At 47.5% G+C, this 26,210-nt stretch overlaps 1 protein-coding gene across 4 annotated transcripts in view; it reads right to left on the minus strand.

The window, feature by feature from the left end:
• Positions 1-2,292: 2,292 nt before the first annotated feature.
• LOC139417911 (high affinity cationic amino acid transporter 1-like) overlaps positions 2,293-26,210 on the minus strand; it is a 100,413-nt gene continuing 76,495 nt past the window's right edge. For 2 of the 4 annotated variants that reach the window (XM_071166896.1, XM_071166899.1), the window contains 5 exons: positions 25,442-25,544; positions 15,228-15,436; positions 14,534-14,685; positions 8,779-8,887; positions 2,293-7,496 (listed from right to left, as the gene is read on the minus strand). In XM_071166896.1, the coding sequence (XP_071022997.1) occupies positions 7,300-7,496; positions 8,779-8,887; positions 14,534-14,685; positions 15,228-15,436; positions 25,442-25,544 (770 nt within the window). In that variant the 3' untranslated portion in view covers positions 2,293-7,299. Of the gene's footprint in view, positions 7,497-8,778; positions 8,888-14,533; positions 14,841-15,227; positions 15,437-25,441; positions 25,545-26,210 lie in introns of those variants that run through there. The other 2 variants (XM_071166897.1, XM_071166898.1) reach the window with 2 other exon arrangements.

Here is a 26,210-nt window from a genome sequence, read left to right on the forward strand (position 1 = left end):
CTCCCCCTGTCAGAATGGAGCTGTTACCTCAGGTGTGTTCCTCCCCCTGTCAGAATGGAGCTGTTACCTCAGGTGTGTTCCTCCCCCTGTCAGAATGGAGCTGTTACCTCAGGTGTGTTCCTCCCCCTGTCAGAATGGAGCTGTTACCTCAGGGGTGTACCTCTCCCTGTCAGAATGGAGCTGTTACCTCAGGTGTGTTCCTCCTCCTGTCAGAATGGAGCTGTTACCTCAGGTGTGTCCCTCCCCCTGTCAGAATGGAGCTGTTACCTCAGGTGTGTTCCTCCCCTTGTCAGAATGGAGCTGTTACCTCAGGTGTGTCCCTCCCCCTGTCAGAATGGAGCTGTTACCTCAGGTGTGTTCCTCCCCCTGTCAGAATGGAGCTGTTACCTCAGGTGTGTTCCTCTCCCTGTCAGAATGGAGCTGTTACCTCAGGGGTTTTTCTCCCCCTTTCAGAATGGAGCTGTTACCTCAGGTGTGTTCCTCTCCCTGTCAGAATGGAGCTGTTACCTCAGGTGTGTTCCTCTCCCTGTCAGAATGGAGCTGTTACCTCAGGTGTGTTCCTCTCCCTGTCAGAATGGAGCTGTTACCTCAGGTGTTTTCCTCCCCCTGTCAGAATGGAGCTGTTACCTCAGGTGTGTTCCTCCCCCTGTCAGAATGGAGCTGTTGCCTCAGGTGTGTTCCTCCCCCTGTCAGAATGGAGCTGTTACCTCAAGTGTGTTCCTCTCCCTGTCAGAATGGAGCTGTTACCTCAGGTGTTTTTCTCCCCCTGTCAGAATGGAGCTGTTACCTCAGGTGTGTTCCTTCCCCTGTCAGAATGGAGCTGTTACCTCAGGGTTTTTTCTCCCCCTGTCAGAATGGAGCTGTTACCTCAGGTGTGTCCCCCCCCCTGTCAGAATGGAGCTGTTACCTCAGGTGTGTTCCTCCCCCTGTCAGAATGGAGCTGTTACCTCAGGTGTGTTCCTCTCCCTGTCAGAATGGAGCTGTTACCTCAGGGTTTTTTCTCCCCCTGTCAGAATGGAGCTGTTACCTCAGGTGTTCCTCTCCCTGTCAGAATGGAGCTGTTACCTCAGGTGTGTTCCTCTCCCTGTCAGAATGGAGCTGTTACCTCAGGTGTGTTCCTCTCCCTGTCAGAATGGAGCTGTTACCTCAGGTGTTTTCCTCCCCCTGTCAGAATGGAGCTGTTACCTCAGGTGTGTTCCTCCCCCTGTCAGAATGGAGCTGTTGCCTCAGGTGTGTTCCTCCCCCTGTCAGAATGGAGCTGTTACCTCAGGTGTGTTCCTCTCCCTGTCAGAATGAAGCTGTCATGTAATGTAATCCTGTAGATTACATATATCATCCTAATGGAGGAGTAGATTACATCTATCATTCTAATAGAGGAGTAGATTACATCTATCATCCTAATGGAGGAGTAGATTACATCTATCATCCTGTAGATTACATCTATCATCCTAATGGAGGAGTAGATTACATCTATCATCCTAATGGAGGAGTAGATTACATCTATCATCCTGTAGATTACATCTATCATCCTAATGGAGGAGTAGATTACATCTATCATCCTAATGGAGGAGTAGATTACATCTATCATCCTGTAGATTACATCTATCATCCTAATGGAGGAGTAGATTACATCTATCATCCTGTATATTACATCTATCATCCTAATGGAGGAGTAGATTACATCTATCATCCTGTAGATTACATATATCATCCTAATGGAGGAGTAGATTACATCTGTCATCCTGTAGATTACATCTGTCATCCTGTAGATTACATCTGTCATCCTGTAGATTACATCTGTCATCCTGTAGATTTCATCTGTCATCCTGGAGATGACATTTGTCATCCTAATGGAGGAGTAGATTATATCTATCATCCTAATGGAGGAGTAGATTGGATTTCTCTTAATTCGACCAATGTCAACGTCTGCTTTAGTTCTAATACCAGGAGCTGTTGTAGATTTGACAGCTCTAACACAGTTCCACCTCTTGCACCATTGTTACAACAGCCTTCTCTTTGGCTCCCCCTCGCGTCCAGCTCAGGTGTTCGGCGTCGCCAGCCTTCTAGCTGCTGCCCAACCTGTTGCTGGCAAGCACCCTTCAGTCATCAATCCCGAACTTGTCTCGTCATCATTACACACCTGGTTCCAATCCCCACTCTATCACTGTATACGTACTCCCTCTGTCATTTGTCTTTGTCGGTCGTTGTAAATGTTGCTTGTTTTCCGGAGAGGAATCTCTCTTACTATTTCCTTAATAATTATTAATCGCCCTGTGCTTTTTTGTTTATGAAGACATATTTTTTTAGAACAACATCGTTTGGGTTTCGTCCAGCTTTGTTCAATGGTGGTTAAATAAATTCTGTAGCTCTAAACCTGCGAATGCCTCCTGCCTACTACTCCTCTCTACACCAGAGACAACCATCGAAACATCAACTTTGTGGATTTCAGCTGAAGCGGATCTGATTGAATCGAGCCCTAAGTTAACATATTGTAAAACTTTAACATCCAGAGGCATTTTTTTTTGCTTACATAACTGAACACAACAGCTGCTTCTTATTAAAGACAGGCTTCTATTTGAGCATCTTTTTTCTTAATGTTACCTCTTATTAAGTTAATTGTTTAATTCACTTCCTGCATTTTTAAAACATTTATTGTTATCATTTTCACACTGTGTCAAATTTATTTTCTCTTAATATGCCTCAATAAAAAAGTGACATTGACTATTCTGTCAAGGGAAATATTTAACCTCTTTGACTGTGCATTTTCGGCCGATTTCTGGGTGTTTGTGCTCCCAAAGTTGACTTTTTATGCTGTCGGTTCTCAGCTGTTATCAGTCGACGGCAGTTTCTTACTGGCGATAAAACGGATGATTGACGTCATTTTTTCGAGTCATTACTGAATTATTTTATGTAACAAAACAAACTTTAAACCTTGTAAATAATTAATAGTAATTAACGATAACATCGTGAACAATTAATTTATTTGAAACAGGTGTTTATTTGCTGAAATGTGTGTCTTTGCCCGGCTATTAAAAGGGACAGTCAACTTTCTGAGACAGCGTTTAATTGAAGTTTTATGGTATGTCAAATACATTAGCTCTACGCCCAAAACATTCAGACACACAAACCCATACACTTTGGCAAAAAAAACATTGAAAACATTCAGTGTAGCAGGATCGGACACACAAACCCATGCACTTTGGCAAAAAAAACATTGAAAACATTCAGTGTAGCAGGATCGGACACACAAACCCATGCACTTTGGCAAAAAAACATTTAAAAGCACATTTTTGGTAATTTACAAATAATTTACTGCAAGAAATATGAACAATATGTTACATGCAGAAAATGTATTGAGCATATTACAACAGGTATACAGGTATATAAAGTATCTCTGCTATTCATATTCTCGCCTCTAGAAAACAGTATTTAAAACATTTATCCATTCCCTATATCTAAATTAATAACACATTGACTTAAGTATGTGGACATCTGTTCGTCAAACTTCCAAAATCACGGCCATTGACTTGGAGTTTGTCTGCTCTAACTGGATCTCGCGTTGTGCAGCATTGTCATGCTGAAACAGGAAAGGGCCTTCCCCAAACTGTTGCCACAAAGTTGGAAGCACAGAATCACCTAGAATGTCATTCAATGCTGCATCGTTAAGTTTTCCCTTCACTGGAACAAAAAGGCCTAGCCCGAACCATGAAAAACAACCCCAGACCATTATTCCTCCTTCACCAAACTTTACAGTTGGCACTATGCTTTCAGGCAGGTATCAATCTCATGGCATCCACCAAACCCAGATTTGTCTGCGGACAGCGTGATTCGTCATTTCAGAGAACACTTTTCCACTGCTCCAGAGTCCAATGGCGGCGAACTTAGGCTTGTGTGCGGCTGCTCGGCCATGGAGACCCATATTATGAAGCGCCCGATAAACAGTTCTTGTGCTGACGTTGCTTCCAGAGGCAGTTTGGAACTCGGTAGTGATTGTTGCAACTAAGACAGACTATTTTAATGGCTGAGAAGCTGTTGCTCTTAGACGTTTCCACTTCACAATAACAGCACTTACAGTTGACCGGGGCAGCTCTACCAGGGAGGAAATTTGATGAACTGACTTATTGGAAAGGTGGCATCCTATGACAGTGACACATTGAAGGCAAGTGAGCTCTTCAGTAAGGCCATTGTACTGATATTGTTTGTCTAAGGACATTGCATGGCTGTGTGCTCAATTTTAAACACCTCTCAGCAATGGGTGTGCCTGAAATAGCTGAATCCACTCATTTGAAGGGGTATCCAACAAACGTTTGCAAAGTATTCAGGGCCCATTACTTTTTCCACATTTTGTTACGTAAAAGGCCCATGACAGCTTTCTTTCAGCTTGCTTTCAAAAGGCACCTAAAGACTCTCAGACCATGAGAGTCTGATCTGGTTTGATGAAACCCAGGTTGAACTATTTGGCCTGAATGCCAAGTGTCACGTCTGGATGAAACCTGGCACCATCCCTATGGTGAATCATGGTGGTGGCAGCATCATCCTCTGGGGATGTTTTTTCAGCGGCAAGGTCTGGGAGACTAGTCAGGATCAAGGGAAAGAAGGAACTGAGCAAAGTACAAAGAGATCCTTGATGTAAACCTGCTCCAGAGTGCTCAGGACCTCAGACTGGGACGAAGGTTCACCTTCCAACAGGACAACAACCCTAAGCACACAGCCAAGACAATGCAGGAGTGGCTTCGGGACAAGTCTCTGAATGTCATTGAGTGGCCTGGCCAGAGCCCGGACTTGAACCCTTTCTAACATATATGGAGAGATCTGAAAATAGCTGTGCAGCGACGCTCCCCATCCAACCTGACAGAGCTTGAGAGGATCTGCAGACAAGAATGGGAGAAACAACCCAAATACAGTTGTGCCGAGCTTGTAGCGTCATACCCAAGAAGACTCGAGGCCGCGGGGCCAGACGGATTACAAGGACGTGTACTCAAAGCATGCACCGACCAACTGGCAAGTGTCTTGACTGACATTTTCAACATCTCTCTAACCAAGTCTGTAATACCTACATGTTTCAAGCAGACCAACATAGTCCCTGTGCCCAAGAATAGCGAAGGTAACCTGCCTAAATTATTACCGCCCTGTAGCACTCACGTCTGTAGACATGAAGGTCTTTGAAAGGCTGGTCATGGCTCACATCAACACCATCATGCCGGAAGCACTAGACCCACCCAATATGCATACCGCCCCAACAGATCCACAGATGACACAATCTCAATCGTACTCCACACTGCCCTTTCCTACCTGGACAAAAGTAACAGTAACAAAAGTAACATTATTGAGTTTGCTGACGATACAACAGTGGTAGGCCTGATCACCGACAATGATGAAACAGCCTATAGGGAGGAGGTCAGAGAGCTGGCAGTGTGGTGCCAGGACAACAACCTTTCCCTCAATGTGAGAACGATGAAGGATCTGATCGTGGACTATAGGAAAAGGAGGGCTGAACAGGCCTCCATTAACATCGACTGGGCTGAAGTGGATGAGAGGTAGAGAGATTCAAGTTCCTTGGTGACCATATTTACTCAGGAGACTGAATGGGTCCCCAGATCCTCATTAAGTTATACAGCCGCACCATCGAGAGCACTGGTTGCATCACCGCCTGGTATGGAAACTGCTCGGAAGGCGCTACAGAGGGTAGTGTGTACGGCCCAGTATATCACTGGGTCCAAGCTTTAAAAAAAAGAAAAAAGTATTTAACTAGGCAAGTCAGTTAAGAACAAATTCTTATTTACAATGATGGCCTACCCCAGCCAAACCCTAACCCGGATGACGCTGGGCCAATTGTGCGCAACCCTATGGGACTCCCAATCACAACCGGTTGTGATACAGCCTGGAATTGAACCAGTGTCTGTAGTAACATCTCTAGCATTGAGATGCAGTGCCTTAGACCGCTGCGCCACTCGAGAGCTTCCTGACATCCAGGACCTATATACTAGGTGTTGTCAGAGGAAGGCCCCAAACATTGTAGAAGACTCTAGTCAAATGGCCACCGGACCATTAACATTGACACCCGCTTTGTTTTTATGCTGCTACTTTTCGCTGTTGTCTATGCATAGCCACTTTACAAATTACTTTGAGAAACCTGTGCCCTCTGCACATTGACTCGGTACCGGTACCCCCCCCCACCCCCCCCACCCAAATTGACTCGGTATCACCTGTATATAGCCTCATTAATGTTTTGTCATTTTCTTGTGTTACTTTTTGATATTTAATTTTTTCACATTAAGTATATTTAGTAAATATTTCCTGAACTCTTTCTTGAACTACATTGTTGGTTAAGGGCTTGTAAGTAATCATTTCACGGTAAAGTCTACGCTAAAGTCTACGTTATACTAGTTATTCATTATTTAACACCATGTCTGGTGTTTACCCTTCTAGACAGGTTGACAATCATCTGAAAATGTTGAGAGTATAGATTTGCCGCATCAAACAGTATGATTATCTTGAAGATTACCCGACAGAGTTTTCATGGCTACATCTAAGTCACTCAGTTACAAAAGTCATCTGAGTGACCCGGTGATGTTTTCTGACATCTCTGTAGTGACAGCCTTAATGCACAACCCTAATGCACAACCTTAACCCTAACTAATCCATTAGGATGTTAACCAACAGATAGTCCTTCCTGAGCTGTGAGAGAACCGTGTGCCAGCTAGTTGAGTATCCTCACTGTACACAGACGTCAATTCAACGTCTATTCAGCGTTAGTTCAACGTAACTTAATTGAAATGATTTGGAAACAACGTTGATTCAACCAGTGGGTCCAATCAAACCCAGTCCTCAACAGCAACACTACACTACCCCACATCAACCCACACTCTCCCTAAAATGGAGGAGGACAAGATCCAAGATGTCTGCTCAGTTTCTCTAGGTTTCCCTGGGTTGATATGGTTCTCCTGTCTGTAGTAGCTCACAATACGCCCTCAGGAGCAAACAGCAGTCTATCCTCTCTTCCTTATTTTTCTCTCTTCCTTTATTTTCTGCATTATAATTGTATTTCCCCTACCCAGAAACACCTGCGAGAAGCTACATGTGCATACGCCACTGTGAGATGTTAGACTAAAGTCTAAATCCAAGACTCTGTTAAAAAACGGCATGGTACATCCCAAAATGAGACGGTTCATTCCAAGAGGGTTCTATCCTGTTTGATAAAGGTTCCAGACAGACAAAAGTTCCAAAGGGGCGTGATAAGGTGTGGTATGTAGGGTGGTCAGGGCAGGCTGTGGCAGTTGTCAGCTGGGTCCTAGCACTCTACAGGTCTTGGTCCTCCTCTCCCCGGGCCTCCAGACCATTATGTAGAAACGCCTCTTTCTCAGGAGACATGGGCTCCATGTTGTGTGAGTGGCTGGCTATGTAGCCGTTCAGCTCTACATCAGACCCAGGACAGGAGCGGTCCAGAGCCGCCTCAGCACTGTGGTGGATCCCGTAGCCAAAGTAGATCACAAACCCTGCAATAAACAGAGGGGTTAATAATGGAATGTCTTGGAAGAGGATATATTTATTTTATTTTTGATTTAACCCATTGGGATATGTTTTTAGACCAGAGGACAGAGTGTCTCCAAAACCACTTCCAGCAGCATCTGGTCTCCCATCCAGGGACTGACCAGGACCAACCCTGCTTAGCTTCAGAGCCAAGCCAGCAGCATCTGGTCTCCCATCCAGGGACTGACCAGGACCAACCCTGCTTAGCTTCAGAGCCAAGCCAGCAGCATCTGGTCTCCCATCCAGGGACTGACCAGGACCAACCCTGCTTAGCTTCAGAGCCAAGCCAGCAGCATCTGGTCTCCCATCCAGGGACTGACCAGGACCAACCCTGCTTAGCTTCAGAGCCAAGCCAGCAGCATCTGGTCTCCCATCCAGGGACTGACCAGGACCAACCCTGCTTAGCTTCAGAGCCAAGCCAGCAGCATCTGGTCTCCCATCCAGGGACTGACCAGGACCAACCCTGCTTAGCTTCAGAGCCAAGCCAGCAGCATCTGGTCTCCCATCCAGGGACTGACCAGGACCAACCCTGCTTAGCTTCAGAGCCAAGCCAGCAGCATCTGGTCTCCCATCCAGGGACTGACCAGGACCAATCCTGCTTAGCTTCAGAGCCAAGCCAGCAGCATCTGGTCTCCCATCCAGGGACTGACCAGGACCAACCCTGCTTAGCTTCAGAGCCAAGCCAGCAGCATCTGGTCTCCCATCCAGGGACTGACCAGGACCAACCCTGCTTAGCTTCAGAGCCAAGCCAGCAGCATCTGGTCTCCCATCCAGGGACTGACCAGGACCAACCCTGCTTAGCTTCAGAGCCAAGCCAGCAGCATCTGGTCTCCCATCCAGGGACTGACCAGGACCAACCCTGCTTAGCTTCAGAGCCAAGCCAGCAGCATCTGGTCTCCCATCCAGGGACTGACCAGGACCAACCCTGCTTAGCTTCAGAGCCAAGCCAGCAGCATCTGGTCTCCCATCCAGGGACTGACCAGGACCAATCCTGCTTAGCTTCAGAGCCAAGCCAGCAGCATCTGGTCTCCCATCCAGGGACTGACCAGGACCAACCCTGCTTAGCTTCAGAGCCAAGCCAGCAGCATCTGGTCTCCCATCCAGGGACTGACCAGGACCAACCCTGCTTAGCTTCAGAGCCAAGCCAGCAGCGGTATATCTCTATAGAGGAGTTGATAATATTCTGATAATGTCTTGGAAGAGGATATCTCTATAGAGATGACATTGTTATAGAAAATAGTTTCTTACCTATAGCCATCCAGACAGCGAAGCGTATCCACGTGCCTCTGTCCAGTTGCATCATTAGGTAGACGTTGACAAACATGCTGACCACTGGGATGAACGGCAACAGGGGCACCTTAAGGGGTCGGAGGTAAAATACAAAGATTATGCAGAGGTCAGTGCGTCAGAAACAAGAGATGTAGTCGATATTCGAGTCGATATTCACCTTAAAATAAGAAATTCTCCTCAACCTAGCCCACAAATTGGAGAAAACAAATATTGTGTAAAAGAGCCTACTTTGTTGTCGATTTTCTGTCATACAGAAATAACAAAACATGCCAAAAATATATTGTGTTGTTCAGGTCAAACAAGGTAAAATATCCCTACCTAATCCCACGTAGGGATATATAGAGCCTGTGAGAAGAGTCTATTCGGTGTGGGAGACGGTGTCCAAGCAAGACACACGAAGGTATGTGTGTGGAAAACATTTAATCAGAGACATTTAACTTGTTTAGTATAGGCTGTTAGTAACTCCACTCACTATTTGTAGCTACAGTGGGGAGAACAAGTATTTGATACACTGCCGATATTGCAGCTTTTCCTACTTACAAAGCATGTAGAGGTCTGTAATTTTTATCATAGGTACACTTCAACTGTGAGAGACGGAATCTAAAACAAAATTCTAGAAAATCACATTATATGATTTTTAAGTAATTAATTAGCATTTTATTGCATGACATAAGTATTTGATACATCAGAAAAGCAGAACTTAATATTTGGTACAGAAACCTTTGTTTGTAATTACAGAGATCATAAGTTTCCTGTAGTTCTTGACCAGGTTTGCACACACTGCAGCAGGGATTTTGGCCCACTCCTCCATACAGACCTTCTCCAGATCCTTCAGGTTTTGGGACTGTCGCTGGGCAATACAGACTTTCAGCTCCCTCCAAAGATTTTCTATTGGGTTCAGGTCTGGAGACTGGCCAGGCCACTCCAGGACCTTGAGATGCTTCTTACGGAGCCACTCCTTAGTTGCCCTGGCTGTGTGTTTCGGGTTGTTGTCATGCTGGAAGACCCAGCCACAACCCATCTTCAATGCTCTTACTGAAGGAAGGAGGTTGTTGGCCAAGATCTCGCTATACATGGCCCCCTCCATCCTCCCCTCAATACGGTGCAGTCATCCTGTCCCCTTTGCAGAAAAGCATCCCCAAAGAATGTTTCCACCTCCATGCTTCACGGTTGGGATGGTGTTCTTGGGGTTGTACTCATCCTTCTTCTTCCTCCAAATACGGCGAGTGAAGTTTAGACCAAAAAGCTCTATTTTTGTCTCATCAGACCATATGACCTTGTCCCATTCCTCCTCTGGATCATCCAGATGGTCATTGACAAACTTCAGACGTGCCTGGACATGCGCTGGCTTGAGCAGGGGGACCTTGCGTGCGCTGCAGGATTTTAATCCATGACGGCATAGTGTTTTACTAATGGTTTTCTTTGAGAATGTGGTCCTGACGTGTAGTTCTGGGCTGATCCCTCACCTTCCTCATGATCATTGATGCCCCACGAGGTGAGATCTTGCATGGAGCCCCAGACCGAGGGTGATTGACCGTCATCTTGAACTTCTTCCATTTTCTAATAATTGCGCCTACAGTTGTTGCCTTCTTACCAAGCTGCTTGCCTATTGTCCTGTAGCCCATCCCAGCCTTGTGCAGGTCTACAATTTTGTCTCTGATGTCCTTACACAGCTCTCTGGTCTTGGCCATTGTGGAGAGGTTGGAGTCTGTTTGATTGAGTGTGTGGACAGGTGTCTTTTATACAGGTAACGAGTTCAAACAAGTGCAGTTAATACAGGTAATGAGTGGAGAACAGGAGGGCTTCTTAAAGAAAAACGAACAGGTCTGTGAGAGCCGGAATTCTTACTGGTTGGTAGATGATCAAATACTTATGTCAAATACTTATGTCAATAAAATGCAAATGAATTACTTAAAAATCATACAATGTGATTTTCTGGATTTGAGTTTTAGATTCCGTCTCTCACAGTTGAAGTGTACCTCTGATAAAAAAAATTACAGACGTCTACATGCTTTGTAAGTAGGAAAACCTGCAAAATCAGCAGTATATCAAATACTTGTTCTCCCCACTGTATATAGTCTGTTTGTTTGTGTTGTTGGTCTTGGCTAGCTTAATGCTCCGGTCGTTAGCTAGCTGGCACTCATTCACATGGCTGCTAGGACATCACAAGGGCATTTTATTTAACCTTCATTTAACTAAGTCTTATTTATAATGACGGTCTAGGAACAGTGGGTTAACTGGTCTAGGAACAGTGGGTTAACTGGTCTAGGAACAGTGGGTTAACTGGTCTAGGAACAGTGGATTAACTGGTCTAGGAACAGTGGATTAACTGGTCTAGGAACAGTGGGTTAACTGCCTTGTTCAGGGGCAGAACAACAGATTTTTACCTTGTCAGCTCGGGGATTAGATCTTGCAACCTTTTGAATACTAGTCCAACACTCTAACCACTAGGCTACATGCCTCTAACCACTAGGCTACCTTCCCTAACCACTAGGCTATGTTGCTCTAACCACTAGGCTACGCTGTTCTAACCACTATGCTACCTACTCTAACCATTAGGCTACCTACTCTAACCACTAGGCTACCTGTCTCTAACCACTAGGCTACCTGCCTCTAACCACTAGGCTACCTACTCTAACCACTAGGCTACCTGTCTCTAACCATTAGGCTACCTACTCTAACCACTAGACTACCTACCTCTAACCACTAGACTACCTGCCTCTAACCACTAGGCTACCTGCCTCTAACCACTAGGCTACCTGCCTCTAACCACTAGGCTACCTACCTCTAACCACTAGACTACCTACCTCTAACCACTAGACTACCTACCTCTAACCACTAGGCTACCTGCCTCTAACCACTAGGCTACCTGCCACTAACCACCTGGCTACCTGCTCTAACCACTAGGCTACCTACCTCTAACCACTACACTACCTACCTCTAACCACTAGACTACCTGCCTCTAACCACTAGGCTACCTGCTCTAACCACTAGACTACCTGTCTCTAACCACTAGGCTACCTACTCTAACCACTAGGCTACCTACTCTAACCACTAGGCTACCTACTCTAACCACTAGGCTACCTGCCTCTAACCACTAGGCTACCTGCCTCTAACCACTAGGCTACCTGCTCTAACCACTAGGCTACCTGCCTCTAAGCACTAGACTACCTACCTCTAACCACTAGACTACCTGCCTCTAACCACTAGGCTACCTGCCTCTAACCACTAGGCTACCTACCTCTAACCACTAGGCTACCTGCTCTAACCACTAGGCTACCTGCCTCTAACCACTAGGCTACCTACTCTAACCACTAGGCTACCTACCTCTAACCACTAGACTACCTACCTCTAACCACTAGACTACCTGCCTCTAACCACTAGGCTACCTGCTCTAACCACTAGGCTATCTGCCTCTAACCACTAGACTACCTACCTCTAACCACTAGACTACCTGCCTCTAACCACTAGGCTACCTGCTCTAACCACTAGGCTACCTACCTCTAACCACTAGACTACCTTTCTCTAACCACTAGGCTACCTGCCTCTAACCACTAGACTACCTGTCTCTAACCACTAGGCTACCTGCTCTAACCACTAGGCTACCTACCTCTAACCACTAGACTACCTGTCTCTAACCACTAGGCTACCTACCTCTAACCACTAGACTACCTGTCTCTAACCACTAGGCTACCTGCCGCCCCGCATGAGGGAAACCTTACAATATTATGTTTTTCTATGTAGTGAGAACACTCAGAAGCAGGCAGTGTTGAAAAAAAATATTTAGATATGTTGTACTTTTCTTAAATGTAGTTTTGTAGTTGACTAAAACAAGCAGACAACAAGTCAAATGGACAATTTGGTTTTCCGTTAAGAAAAAAATCATTAATTTACTCAGATTAATGGTCCAATTACCTATGTTGGAACGCTAGGGTCAGGCAATGAATGTATATCTACCACAGTCACACTCTTTACATTTTTTTTTAAACCTTTATTTAACTAGGCAAGTCAGTTAAGAACAAATTCTTATTTTCAATGACGGCCTAGGGACAGTGGGTTAACTGCCTGTTCAGGGGCAGAACGACAGATTTGTACCTTGTCAGCTCGGGGATTTAAACTTGCAACCTTCCGGTTACTAGTCCAACGCTCTAACCACTAGGCTACCCTGCCACCCCCCTTGAAGATACCTCGGCTACAACGTGTTTGTTTTTTCGTAAGGGTACACTACGACTTTATAAATGCCGACAATAAACCTTCTCTGGAGATAGTTTGGATGCGTCTCAATCCATCGCATCCAATAATGTCACACTTCCGCATGAAGATGGGGTGATGGAGGTGTTTGTCAGACCATGAGACATGTAGATGGGGTGTTGGAGGTGTTTGTCAGACCATGAGACATGAAGATGGGGTGTTGGAGGTGTTTGTCAGACCATGAGACATGAAGATGGGGTGTTGGAGGTGTTTGTCAGACCATGAGACATGCAGATGGGGTGTTGGAGGTGTTTGTCAGACCATGAGACATCCCAAAAATAGCTATTCTCACAAAATCGTTCACAGCATCCGAATGGTTAGGCCTATAAACTATTGTGACCTATCTATGGAAAGATGAGACTCTAACAAACACGATGGTGTTCTACGTTTTGCTTTACAGTCTGAAGTCAGTACAGCAGATCTGCCAACTTATGTCTGTGATTATCACAGTGAGTTCAGGAGAGGTGATTATCACAGTGAGTTCAGGAGAGGTGATTATCACAGTGAGTTCAGGTGTGACTAGTTGGCAGGAGAGGGGGCGTGTCAAGAGGGTGATTGGGAGTTTGTGGAATGGGCAGGACCCTTCAAAGCAGGCTAGATTGGCAGAAAGTTAACAGCTAGGAGGTTATTTGGTCCAATGTGCTTTATCTTGTTGGGGTGAGAGGTTTTAGTATGGGGTGGATTGGTCTTGGTGTTGGGGTCTTGGTGTTAGGGTCTTGGTGTTGGGGTCTTGGTGTTGGGGTCTTGGTGTTGGGGTCTTGGTGTTAGGGTATTGGGGTCTTGGTGTTGGGGTCTTGGTGTTAGGGTCTTGGTGTTAGGGTGTAGGGGTCTTGGTGTTGGGGTCTTGGTGTTAGGGTCTTGGTGTTAGGGTGTTGGGGTCTTGGTGTTAGGGTCTTGGTGTTAGGGTCTTGGTGTTAGGGTGTTGGGGTCTTGGTGTTGGGGTCTTCGTGTTAGGGTCTTGGTGTTAGGGTGTTGGGGTCTTGGTGTTGGGGTCTTGATGTTGGGGTCTTGGTGTTAGGGTCTTGGTGTTGGGGTCTTGGTGTTGGGGTCTTGGTGTTAGGGTCTTGGTGTTAGGGTGTTGGGGTCTTGGTGTTGGGGTCTTGGTGTTGGGGTCTTGGTGTTAGGGTCTTGGTGTTAGGGTGTTGGGGTCTTGGTGTTGGGGTCTTGGTGTTGGGGTCTTGGTGTTAGGGTGTTGGGGTCTTGGTGTTGGGGTCTTGGTGTTGGGGTCTTGGTGTTGGGGTCTTGGTGTTAGGGTCTTGGTGTTAGGGTGTTGGGGTCTTGGTGTTGGGGTCTTGGTGTTGGGGTCTTGGTGTTGGGGTCTTGGTGTTAGGGTGTTGGGGTCTTGGTGTTGGGGTCTTGGTGTTGGGGTCTTGGTGTTGGGGTCTTGGTGTTAGGGTCTTGGTGTTAGGGTGTTGGGGTCTTGGTGTTGGGGTCTTGGTGGGGTTAGGTATTGTATACCCACCTTAAAGGACAGCTTGGTCTTGCTCTCTGGTTGTCTCCAGATTATAAAGGTGAGGAGAACACACACCATGAAGATGACGGTCAGAGCTACGATGTTCCACACTGCAAATCCACCCTGTACTGCTAGTATACTGAACACCAGGATCAGAAGGCCTATAGGGGGAGGAGGAGGAGGAGGAGAGGAAGAGGGGAAGAGAGGGAGGAGAGGAGGAAAAGACACACCATGAAGATGACGGTCAGAGCTACGATGTTCCACACTGCAAATCCACCCTGTACTGCTAGTATACTGAACACCAGGATCAGAAGGCCTATAGGGGGAGGAGGAGGAGGAGGAGGAGGAGGAGGAGGAGGAGAGGAAGAGGGGAAGAGAGGGAGGAGAGGAGGAAAACACACACCATGAAGATGACGGTCAGAGCTACAATGTTCCACACTGCAGGGAGGCGGGAGGAGAGGGAGGGAGGGAGGAGAGGAGGTGGAAGAGGGGAGGAGAAGAGGAGAGGGAGGAGGAGGGAGGAGAGGAGGGCAGGCAATGGAGGAGAGGGCAGGCAATAGATGACAGAGGAGAGATAGAAAGGGATGAGAAGGGAGGAGACGACGGAGAAGGATGGGGTGTGTGTGTGTGTGTGTGTGTGTGTGTGTGTGTGTGTGTGTGTGTGTGTGTGTCTTATCTGTAGTCTTCCTGTACCCCCCTTTACCCATGAGGCTGACAGTGATGTTGACAGTGCAGCCAGACAGGGCTGAGGGTTCAGTGTTGTCAGGGAACAGGACAGTCTTCAGGCTGAAGTGCTCCTTCACACCAGGCAGGATGCCCATACTGGGGGCGGAGATACCATCATTTAGCTCCATCTCCTCCACGGTACTGGCCATCTGATAGGCCAAGGAGCTGGGATGCTCTGGTTGGTACCTGGAACAGAGAGGAGTTTTACTGTGTCTCAAATGTTCTCCTAACCTACTGTGTTAGTTCTCCTAACCTGCTATTTCCATATTGCAGTGTTTCTCAACCCTTCTCCTTGCGGACTCCCAGATGTTTCATGATTTTGTTGTAGCTCTGAAGTTTTGATTCAATTTTTTATTTATTTCACCTTTATTTAACCAGGTAGGCTGGTTGAGAACACCTTTATTTAACCAGGTAGGCCAGTTGAGAGCAAGTTCCCATTTACAACTGCTACCTGACCAAGATAAAGCATAGTGCGACACAAACAACAACACAGAGTTACACATGGGACAAACAAACGTACAATCAATAACACAATAGAAAAAAAATAAGTCTATATACAGTGTGTGTGAATGGCGTGAGGAGTTAGGCAATAAATATACCATAGTAGCGAAGTAATTACAATTTATCAAATTAACACTGGAGTGATAGATGAGCAGATGATGATGTGGAAGTGGAAATACTAGTGTGCAAAGGAGCAGAAAAGTCAAATAAAACAATATGGGGATGAGGTAGAATGGGTGCGCTATTTGCAGATGGGCTATGTACAGCTGCAGCGATCGGTTAGCTGCTCAGATAGCTGATGTTAAAAGGTAGTGAGGGAAATGAAAGTCTCCAGCTTCAGCAATTTTTGCAATTTGTTCCAGTCATTGGCAGCAGAGAACTGGAAGGAAAGGCGGCCAAGGGACAAGTTGGCTTTGAAAAAAACAGTGCCTTGCGAAAGTATTCGGCCCCCTTGAACTTTGCGACCTTTTGCCACATTTCAGGCTTCAAACATAAAGATATAAAACTGTATTTTTTTGTGAAGAATCAACAACAAGTGGGACACAATCATGAAGTGGAACGACATTTATTGGATATTTCAAACTTTTTTAACAAATCAAAAACTGAAAAATTGGGCGTGCAAAATTATTCAGCCCCTTTACTTTCAGTGCAGCAAACTCTCTCCAGAAGTTCAGTGAGGATCTCTGAATGATCCAATGTTGACCTAAATGACTAATGATGATAAATACAATCCACCTGTGTGTAATCAAGTCTCCGTATAAATGCACCTGCACTGTGATAGTCTCAGAGGTCCGTTAAAAGCGCAGAGAGCATCATGAAGAACAAGGAACACACCAGGCAGGTCCGAGATACTGTTGTGAAGAAGTTTAAAGCCGGATTTGGATACAAAAAGATTTCCCAAGCTTTAAACATCCCAAGGAGCACTGTGCAAGCGATAATATTGAAATGGAAGGAGTATCAGACCACTGCAAATCTACCAAGACCTGGCCGTCCCTCTAAACGTTCAGCTCATACAAGGAGAAGACTGATCAGAGATGCAGCCAAGAGGCCCATGATCACTCTGGATGAACTGCAGAGATCTACAGCTGAGGTGGGAGACTCTGTCCATAGTACAGCAATCAGTCGTATATTGCACAAATCTGGCCTTTATGGAAGAGTGGCAAGAAGAAAGCCATTTCTTAAAGATATCCATAAAAAGTGTCGTTTAAAGTTTGCCACAAGCCACCTGGGAGACACACCAAACATGTGGAAGAAGGTGCTCTGGTCAGATGAAACCAAAATTGAACTTTTTGGCAACAATGCAAAACGTTATGTTTGGCGTAAAAGCAACACCCTGAACACACCATCCCCACTGTCAAACATGGTGGTGGCAGCATCATGGTTTGGGCCTGCTTTTCTTCAGCAGGGACAGGGAAGATGGTTAAAATTGATTGGAAGATGGATGGAGCCAAATACAGGACCATTCTGGAAGAAAACCTGATGGAGTCTGCAAAAGACCTGAGACTGGGACGGAGATTTGTCTTCCAACAAGACAATGATCCAAAACATAAAGCAAAATCTACAATGGAATGGTTCAAAAATAAACATATCCAGGTGTTAGAATGGCCAAGTCAAAGTCCAGACCTGAATCCAATCGAGAATCTGTGGAAAGAACTGAAAACTGCTGTTCACAAATGCTCTCCATCCAACCTCACTGAGCTCGAGCTGTTTTGCAAGGAGGAATGGGAAAAAATGTCAGTCTCTCGATGTGCAAAACTGATAGAGACATACCCCAAGCGACTTACAGCTGTAATCGCAGCAAAAGGTGGCGCTACAAAGTATTAACTTAAGGGGGCTGAATAATTTTGCACGCCCAATTTTTCAGTTTTTGATTTGTTAAAAAAGTTTGAAATATCCAATAAATGTCGTTCCACTTCATGATTGTGTCCCACTTGTTGTTGATTCTTCACAAAAAAATACAGTTTTATATCTTTATGTTTGAAGCCTGAAATGTGGCAAAAGGTCGCAAAGTTCAAGGGGGCCGAATACTTTCGCAAGGCACTGTACCTGCTAGAGCGCGTGCTACAGGTGGGTGTTGCTATGGTGACCAGTGAGCTGAGATAAGGCGGAGCTTTACCTAGCAAAGACTTATAGATGACCTGGAGCCAGCGGGTTTGGCGACAGATATGTAGTGAGGGCCAGCCAACGAGAGCATAGAGGTCGCAGGGGTGGGTAGTATATGGGGCTTTGGTAACAAAATGGATGGCACTGTGATAGACTGTATCTAGTTTGCTGAGTAGAGTATTGGAAGCTATTTTGTAAATGACATTGCCGAAGTCGAGGATCGGTAGGATAGTCAGTTTTACAAGGGTATGTTTGGCTGCGTGAGTGAAGGCGGCTTGTTGCGAAATAGGAAGCCAATTCTAGATTTAATTTTGGATTGGAGATGTTTAATATGAGTTGGAAGGAGAGTTTACAGTCTAGCCAGACACCTAGGTATTTGTAGTTGTCCACGTATTCTAAGTTAGATCCGTCCAGAGTAATGATGCTAGTCGGGCAGGCGGGTGTGGGCAGCGAACGGTTGACAAGCATGCATTTGGTTTTACTAGCGTTTAAGAGCAGTCGGAGACCACGGAAGGAGTGTTGTATGGCATTGAAGCTCGTTTGGAGGTAACACAGTGTCCAATGAAGGGCCAGATGTAAACAGAATGGTGTCATCTGCGTAGAGGTGGATCAGGGAATTACCTGCAGCAAGAGCGAAGTCGTTGATATATACAGAGAAAAGAGTCGCCCCGAAAATTGAACCCTGTGGTACCCCCATAGACTGCCAGAGGTCAGGACAACAGACCCTCCAATTTGACACAGTGAACTCTATCAGAGAAGTAGTTGCTGAACCAGGCGAGGCAGTCATTTGAGAAACGAAGGCTGTTGAGTCTGCCGATAAGAATACGGTGAAAAAAAGCCTTGGCCAGGTCGATGAAGACGGCTGCACAGTAATGTTTCTTATCGATGGCGGTTATGATATCATTTAGTACCTTGAGCGTGGCTGAGGTGCACCCCTGACCAGCTCGGAAACTGGATTGCACAGCGGAGAAGGTACGGTAGGATTCGAAATGGTCAGTGATCTGTTTATTGACTTGGCTTTCGAAGATTTTAGAAAGGCAGGGCAGGATGGAAATCGGTCTGTAACAGTTTGGGTCTAGAGTGTCACCCCCTTTGAAGAGGGGGATGACCGCGGCAGCTTTCCAATGTTTAGGGATCGTGGACAATATGGAATAGAGGTTGAATCGACTGGTAATAGGGGTTGCAACAATGGCGGCGGATAATTTTAGAAAGAGAGGGTCAGATTGTCTAGCCTGGCTGATTTGTAAGGGTCCAGGTTTTGCAGCTCTTTCAGAACATCTGCTCTCTGGATTTGGGTGAAGGAGAAGCTGGGAAGCTGGGGAGGCTTGGGCAAGAGGCTGCGGGGGGTGCGGAGCTGTTGGCCGAGGTTGGGGTAGCCAGGAGGAAAGCATGGCCAGCTGTAGAAAAATGCTTCTTTAAATTCTCGATTATCGTGTACCTGATGATTTATCGGTGGTGACAGTGTTTCCTAGCCTCAGTGCAGTGGGCAACTGGGAGGAGATGCTCTTATTCTCCATGGACTTTACAGTGTCCCAGAGCTTTTTGGAGTTAAAGGATGCAAATTTCTATTTGAAAAAGCTAGTCTTTGCTTTCCTGACTGACTGCTTGTAGTGGTTCCTGACTTCCCTGAAAAGTTGCATATCGCCGGGACTATTCGATGCTAGTGCAGTCCGCCACGGGATGTTTTTGTGCTGGTCAAGGGCAGTCAGGTCTGGAGTGAACCAATGACTATATATTTTGTTAGTTCTACATTTTTTGAAAGGGGCATGCTTATTTAAGATGGTGAGGTAATTACGTTTAAAGAACAACAATGCATCCTCTACTGACAGGATGAGGTCAATATCCTTCCAGAATACCTGGGACAGGTCAATTAGAAAGGCCTGCTGCTCGCAGAAGTGTTTTAGGGAACGTTTGACAGTGATCAGGTGTGGTCGTTTGACCGCAGACCCATTAAGGCAATGAGGCAGTTATCGCTGAAATTCTGATTGAAAACAGCAGTTGTGTATTTGAAGGGCAAGTTGGTCAGGATAATATCGATGAGAGTCCCCATCTTTAGGGATATAGGGTTATACCTGGTGGGTTCCTTGATAATTTGTGTGAGATTCAGGGCATCTAGCTTAGATTGTAGGACTTCCGGGGTGTTAAGCATATCCCAGTTTAGGTCACCTAACAGAACAAACTCTGAAGATAGATGGGGGGCAATCAATTCACATATGTTGTCCAGGGTACAGCTGGGAGCTGAGGGGGTCTTTAACAGGTGGCAACAGTGCAAGACTTGTTTCTAGAGAGATTCATTTGTAAAATGAGCAGCTCGAACTGTTTGGGCACAGACCTGGAAAGTATGACAGAACTTTGCAGGCTATCTCTGCAGTAGATTGCAACTCCTCCCCTTTTGGCAGTTCTATCTTGATGGAAAATGTTGTAGTTGTGTATGGAAATCTCAGAATGTGTGGCGGCCTTCCTAAACCAGGTTTCAGAAATGGCAAGGACATCAGGGTTGGCGGAGTGTGCTAAGGTAGTGAGTAAAACCAACTTAGGGAGGAGGCTTCTGATGTTTTCATGCATGAAACCAAGGCTTTTTTGGTTACAGAATTCAGCAAATGAGAGCACCTGGGGACACACAGGGCCTGGGTTAACCTCCACATCACCCGAGGAACAGAGGAGGAGTAGGATGAGGGTATGGCTAAAGGCTGTCAAGACTGGTCATCTAGTGCGTTGAGGACAGAGAATAAAAGGAGCAGATTTCTGGACGTGGTAGAATAGATTCAGGGCTTAATGTACAGACAGGGGTATGGTGGGGTGCGGGTAAAGCGGAGGTAAGCCCAGGCACTGGGTGATGATAAGAGAGGTTGCGTCTCTGGACATGCTGGTTATACTGGGTGAGGTCACCGCATGTGTGGGGGGTGGGACAAAGGAGGTATCTGAGGCATGTTGATTGCGACTAGGGGCTCCACAGTAAACTAAAACAATGATAACTATCCTAAACAACAGTATACAAGGCATTTTGACATTTGAGAGAGACTTAAAGCGATGATGATTAATTGTTAAGTTGAATCAGGTGTGCTAGTTCTGGAATATATTAAATACATGGAACCGCTGGGGGGGTCCAGAGGAAAGGTTTGAGAAACACTGTCCTATTGTACTATGTAGGTAATCTGGTGGACAGACTATATAAACATAAATGGTAGCGTTGATCTGTCATGATACAACTAGATGCATATGAGATAACAAGCAGCAGTGCTTTGGATAAATCGTGATTTTGTATCTTTCACATTTCGGAAGGGGAGGCTCATGGACTTGCCCGTAACTTGCAAAGAGAGAGGGTGGAGCTCTTTGTTCTGGTGTTGTCACGTTCTGACCATCGTTCGTGTGTGTTTTCCTTGTTTTAGTGTTGGTCAGGACGTGAGCTGGGTGGGCATTCTATGTTGGATGTCTTGTTTGTCTATTTCTATGTCTGGCCTGATATGGTTCTCAATCAGAGGCAGGTGTTAGTCATTGTCTCTGATTGGTAACCATATTTAGGTAGCCTGGGTTTCACTGTGTGTTTGTGGGTGATTGTCCTTAGTGTCCTCTGTGTTAGTTTGCACCAGTTTAGGCTGTTTCGGTTTTCATTACGTTTATTATTTTGTAGTATTTGTATTTAGATTCGTGTTGCTATAGTTTAATAAACATGGATCGCAATCTACATGCCGCATTTTGGTCCGACTCTCCTTCACCCGAAGAAAACCGTGACAGAATCACCCACCACAACAGGACCAAGCGGCGTGTCAACAGGCAGGAGCAACAGGAGAAGCAACAGCGGCAGCAGGAGATACAAAATAAGGAATTCTGGACTTGGGAGGAGATCCTTGACGGAAGAGGACCCTGGGCTCAGCCAGGAGAATATCGCCGCCCCAAAGAAGAACTGGAGGCGGCGAAAGCGGAGAGGCGCTGGTATGAGGACGCATCTGGTCTCCAGTGCGTCTCCTTGGGCCGGCTTACATGGCACCAGCCTTGCGCACAGTGTCCCCGGTTCACCTGCATAGCCCAGTGCGGGCTATTCCACCTCGCCGCACTGGCAGGGCGACCGGGACCATTCAACCGGGTAAGGTTGAGCAGGCTCGGTGCTCAAGAGCTCCAGTGCGCCTGCACGGCCCGGTCTATCCGTCACCACCTCCACGCACCAGCCCTCCGGTGGCAGCCCCCCGCACCAGGCTGTCTCTCCGGCCCATCCTTACGGGGGCTCCCTCCTCTCCAGCGCTGCCGGAGCCTTCCTCCTCTCCAGCTCTGCCAGAGTCTCCCGCCTCTCCAGCGCTGCCGGGGCCTTCCTCCACTCCAGCGCAGCCGGAGTCTCCCGCCTATTCGGCGCTGACAGAATCACCCACCACATCAGGACCAAGCGGCGTGTCAACAGGCAGGAGCAACAGGAGAAGCAACAGCGGCAGCAGGAGATACAAAATAAGGAATTCTGGACTTGGGAGGAGATCCTTGACGGAAGAGGACCCTGGGCTCAGCCAGGAGAATATCGCCGCCCCAAAGAAGAACTGGAGGCGGCGAAAGCGGAGAGGCGCTGGTATGAGGAGGCAGCACGGCGACGCGGATGGAAGCCCGAGAGTCAGCCCCAAAAATGTATTGGGCAGGGGCCCACAGGGAGTAGGGCTACGCCAGGTAGGAGACCTGCGCAAACTCCCTGTGCTTACCGGGGGGCTAGAGAGACCGGGCAGGCACCGTGTTATGCTGTGGTGCGCACGTTGTCTCCAGTGCGGGTGCATAGCCCGGTGCGGTACATTCCAGCTCCGCGTATCGGCCGGGCTAGAGTGAGCGTCGAGCCAAGTGCCATGAAGCCGGCTCTACGCATCTGGTCCCCAGTGCGTCTCCTTGGGCCGGCTTACATGGCACCAGCCTTGCGCACGGTGTCTCCGGTTCGCCTGCATAGCCCAGTGCGGGCTATTCCACCTCGCCGCACTGGCAGGGCAACCGGGACCATTCAACCGGGTAAGGTTGGGCAGGCTCGGTGCTCAAGAGCTCCAGTGTGCCTGCACGGTCCGGTCTACCCAGTACCACCTCCACACCCCAGCCCTCCGGTAGCAGCTCCCCGCACCAGGCTTCCTGTGCGTGTCCTTGGCCCAGTACCACCAGTGCCAGCACCACGCATCAGGCCTACAGTGCGCCTCGCCTGTCCAGCGCTGCCAGAGCCTTCCTCCTCTTCAGCGCTGCCGGAGTCTCCCGCCTGTTTAGCGCTGCCAGAGCCTTCCGCCTCTACAGCGCTGCCGGAGTCTCCTGCCTGTTCAGAACTGCCAGTCTGCAAGGAGCTGCCAGTCTGTATAGAGCTGCAAGTCTGCATAGAGCTGCCAGTTTGCAAGGAGCTGCCAGTCTGCATGGAGCTGCCAGTCTGCATAGAGCTGCCAGTCTGCAAGGAGCTGCCAGTCTGCAAGAGCTGCCAGTCTGCAGGATGTCGCCAAAGCTGCCAGTCTGCATGGAGCCGCCAGAGCTGCCAGTCTGCATGGAGCCGCCAGAGCTGCCAGTCTGCATGGAGCCGCCAGAGCTGCCAGTCTGCATGGAGCCGCCAGAGCTGCCAGTCAGCATGGAGCAGCCAGGGCCGCCAGTCAGCATGGAGCAGCCAGGGCCGCCAGTCAGCATGGAGCAGCCAGGGCCGCCAGTCAGCATGGAGCAGCCAGAGCAGCCAGTCAGCATGGAGCAGCCAGAGCTGCCAGTCAGCATGGAGCAGCCAGAGCAGCCAGTCAGCATGGAGCAGCCAGAACTGCCAGTCAGCCAGACTCTTCCACATCTGCCAGTCAGCCAGACTCTTCCAGATCTGCCAGTCAGCCAGACTCTTCCAGATCTGCCAGTCAACCAGACTCTTCCAGATCCGCTAGTCAGCCAGGATCTGCCAGAACCGCCAGCCAGCCAGGATCTGCTGGATCCAACTACCTGCCTGGGCTTCCTCTCAGTGCTGAGCTTCCTCTCAGTGCTGAGCTTCCTCTCAGTGCCGAGCTACCCCTCAGTCCCGAGCTACCTCTGTCCTGAGCTGCCCCTCTGTCCCGAGCTGCCCCTCTGTCCCGAGCTGTCATTAAGGAGGGTAACCTATCTAGGGACGCTAAGGAGGTGGACTAAGACTATTATGGAGTGGGGTCCACGTCCAGCGCCAGAGCCGCCACCGCGGAGAGATGCCCACCCACACCCTCCCCTATAGGTTTAGGTTGTGCGTCCGGAGTCCGCACCTTGGAGGGGGGGTACTGTCACGTTCTGACCATTGTTCGTGTGTGTTTTCCTTGTTTTAGTGTTGGTCAGGACGTGAGCTGGGTGGGCATTCTATGTTGGATGTCTTGTTTGTCTATTTCTATGTCTGGCCTGATATGGTTCTCAATCAGAGGCAGGTGTTAGTCATTGTCTCTGATTGGGAACCATATTTAGGTAGCCTGGGTTTCACTGTGTGTTTGTGGGTGATTGTCCTTAGTGTCCTCTGTGTTAGTTTGCACCAGTTTAGGCTGTTTCGGTTTTCATTACGTTTATTATTTTGTAGTATTTGTATTTAGATTCGTGTTGCTATAGTTTAATAAACATGGATCGCAATCTACACGCCACATTTTGGTCCGACTCTCCTTCACCCGAAGAAAACCGTGACAGGTGTTATGATACTGATGATTTGTTGCCACGTTTGGCAACAAATCGTTGAAACGTTTACGTTTCTGGCTAGATGGATTAGGCCTACAGCTCTATCTAGTAGTGACATTGGGGACAACAATTAACTTTATCATTGTAGCAAAATCGAACCTTTTTCCTAACTTTAAACCTCATCCTTCTAACCTGCTAAATTAATTCAGCTAAACTGCTCAATTAGTTATCCTAGTCTGCCAATTTAATTATCCTAACCTGCTGTGTTAGTTCTCCTAACCTGCTGTGTTTGTTCTCCTAACCTGCTGTGTTAGTTCTCCTAACCTGCTGTGTTTGTTCTCCTAACCTGCCTTGTTAGTTCTCCTAACCTGCTGTGTTAATCATCCTAAACACTTGGTTTAGTTCTCCTAACCTGCTTTGTTAGTTCTCCTAACCTGCTGTCTTAGTTCTCCTAACCTGCTGTGTTAGTTCTCCTAACCTGATGTCTTAGTTCTCCTAACCTGATGTATTAGTTCTCCTAACCTGCTGTGTTAGTTCTCCTAACCTGCTATGTTAGTTCTCCTAACCTGCCGCGTTAGTTCTCCTAGCCTGCTGTGTTAGTTCTCCTAACCTGCCGCGTTAGTTCTCCTAACCTGACTCGTTAGTTCTCTTAACCTGCTCTGTTAACAGACCATCAGTATTACCACGCCAGTACTCTTAAGGTTAGAGGACATAGTCTGATCCTCGTTCAATCTCTTAGGTTTAGAGGACACAGTCAGAACGAGGATCAATCTCTTAGGGTTAGAGGACACAGGCAGACCATTACAGATGGAGATAATCCTTTTTTAATGGGCGTCATCTGTTGATAGATATGATTGTCCTCTAACCTGAGTACCAGAACACAGGGTTTAGGGTTTAGGATACTAACCTGAGTACCAGAACACAGGCTAACACCAGGGTTCAGGATACTAACCTGAGTACCAGAACACAGGGTGTAGGGTTCAGGATACTAACCTGAGTACCAGAACGCAGGCTGCAACCAGGGTGTAGGCCAGCAGAGTACCTATAGACATCAGATCTACCAGGTCCTTCAGGTCAAACAGAAAGGCCATGATAGCTGGGGGAGAGACAGAAAGGCCATGATAGCTGGGGGGGAGACAGAAAGGCCATGATAGCTGAAGGAGAGACAGAAAGGCCATGATAGCTGGGGGGGAGACAGAAAGGCCATACGGCCATGATAGCTGGGGGAGAGACAGAAAGGCCATGATAGCTGGGGGAGAGACAGAAAGGCCATGATAGCTGGGGGAGAGACAGAAAGGCCATGATAGCTGGGGGAGAGACAGAAAGGCCATGATAGCTGGGGGAGAGACAGAAACGCCATGATAGCTGGGGGAGAGACAGAAATTGCCATGATAGCTGGGGGAGAGACAGAAAGGCGATAAGGCCATGATAGCTGGGGGAGAGACAGAAAGGCCATGATAGCTGGAGAAGAGACAGAAAGGCCATGATAGCTGGGGGAGAGACAGAAAGGCCATGATAGCTGGGGGAGAGACAGAAAGGCCATGATAGCTGGGGGATCGTCAGAAAGGCCATGATAGCTGGGGGAGAGACAGAAAGGCCATGATAGCTGGGGGAGAGACAGAAAGGCCATGATAGCTGGAGGAGAGACAGAAAGGCCATGATAGCAGGGGGAGAGAAATAAAGGCCATGATAGCTGGGGGAGATACAGAAAGGCCATGATAGTTGGGGGAGAGAGAGAAATTGCCATGATAGCTTGGGAGAG

Source organism: Oncorhynchus clarkii, chromosome 10, assembly GCF_045791955.1.
Source record: "Oncorhynchus clarkii lewisi isolate Uvic-CL-2024 chromosome 10, UVic_Ocla_1.0, whole genome shotgun sequence".
NCBI classification, from domain to species: domain Eukaryota; kingdom Metazoa; phylum Chordata; class Actinopteri; order Salmoniformes; family Salmonidae; genus Oncorhynchus; species Oncorhynchus clarkii.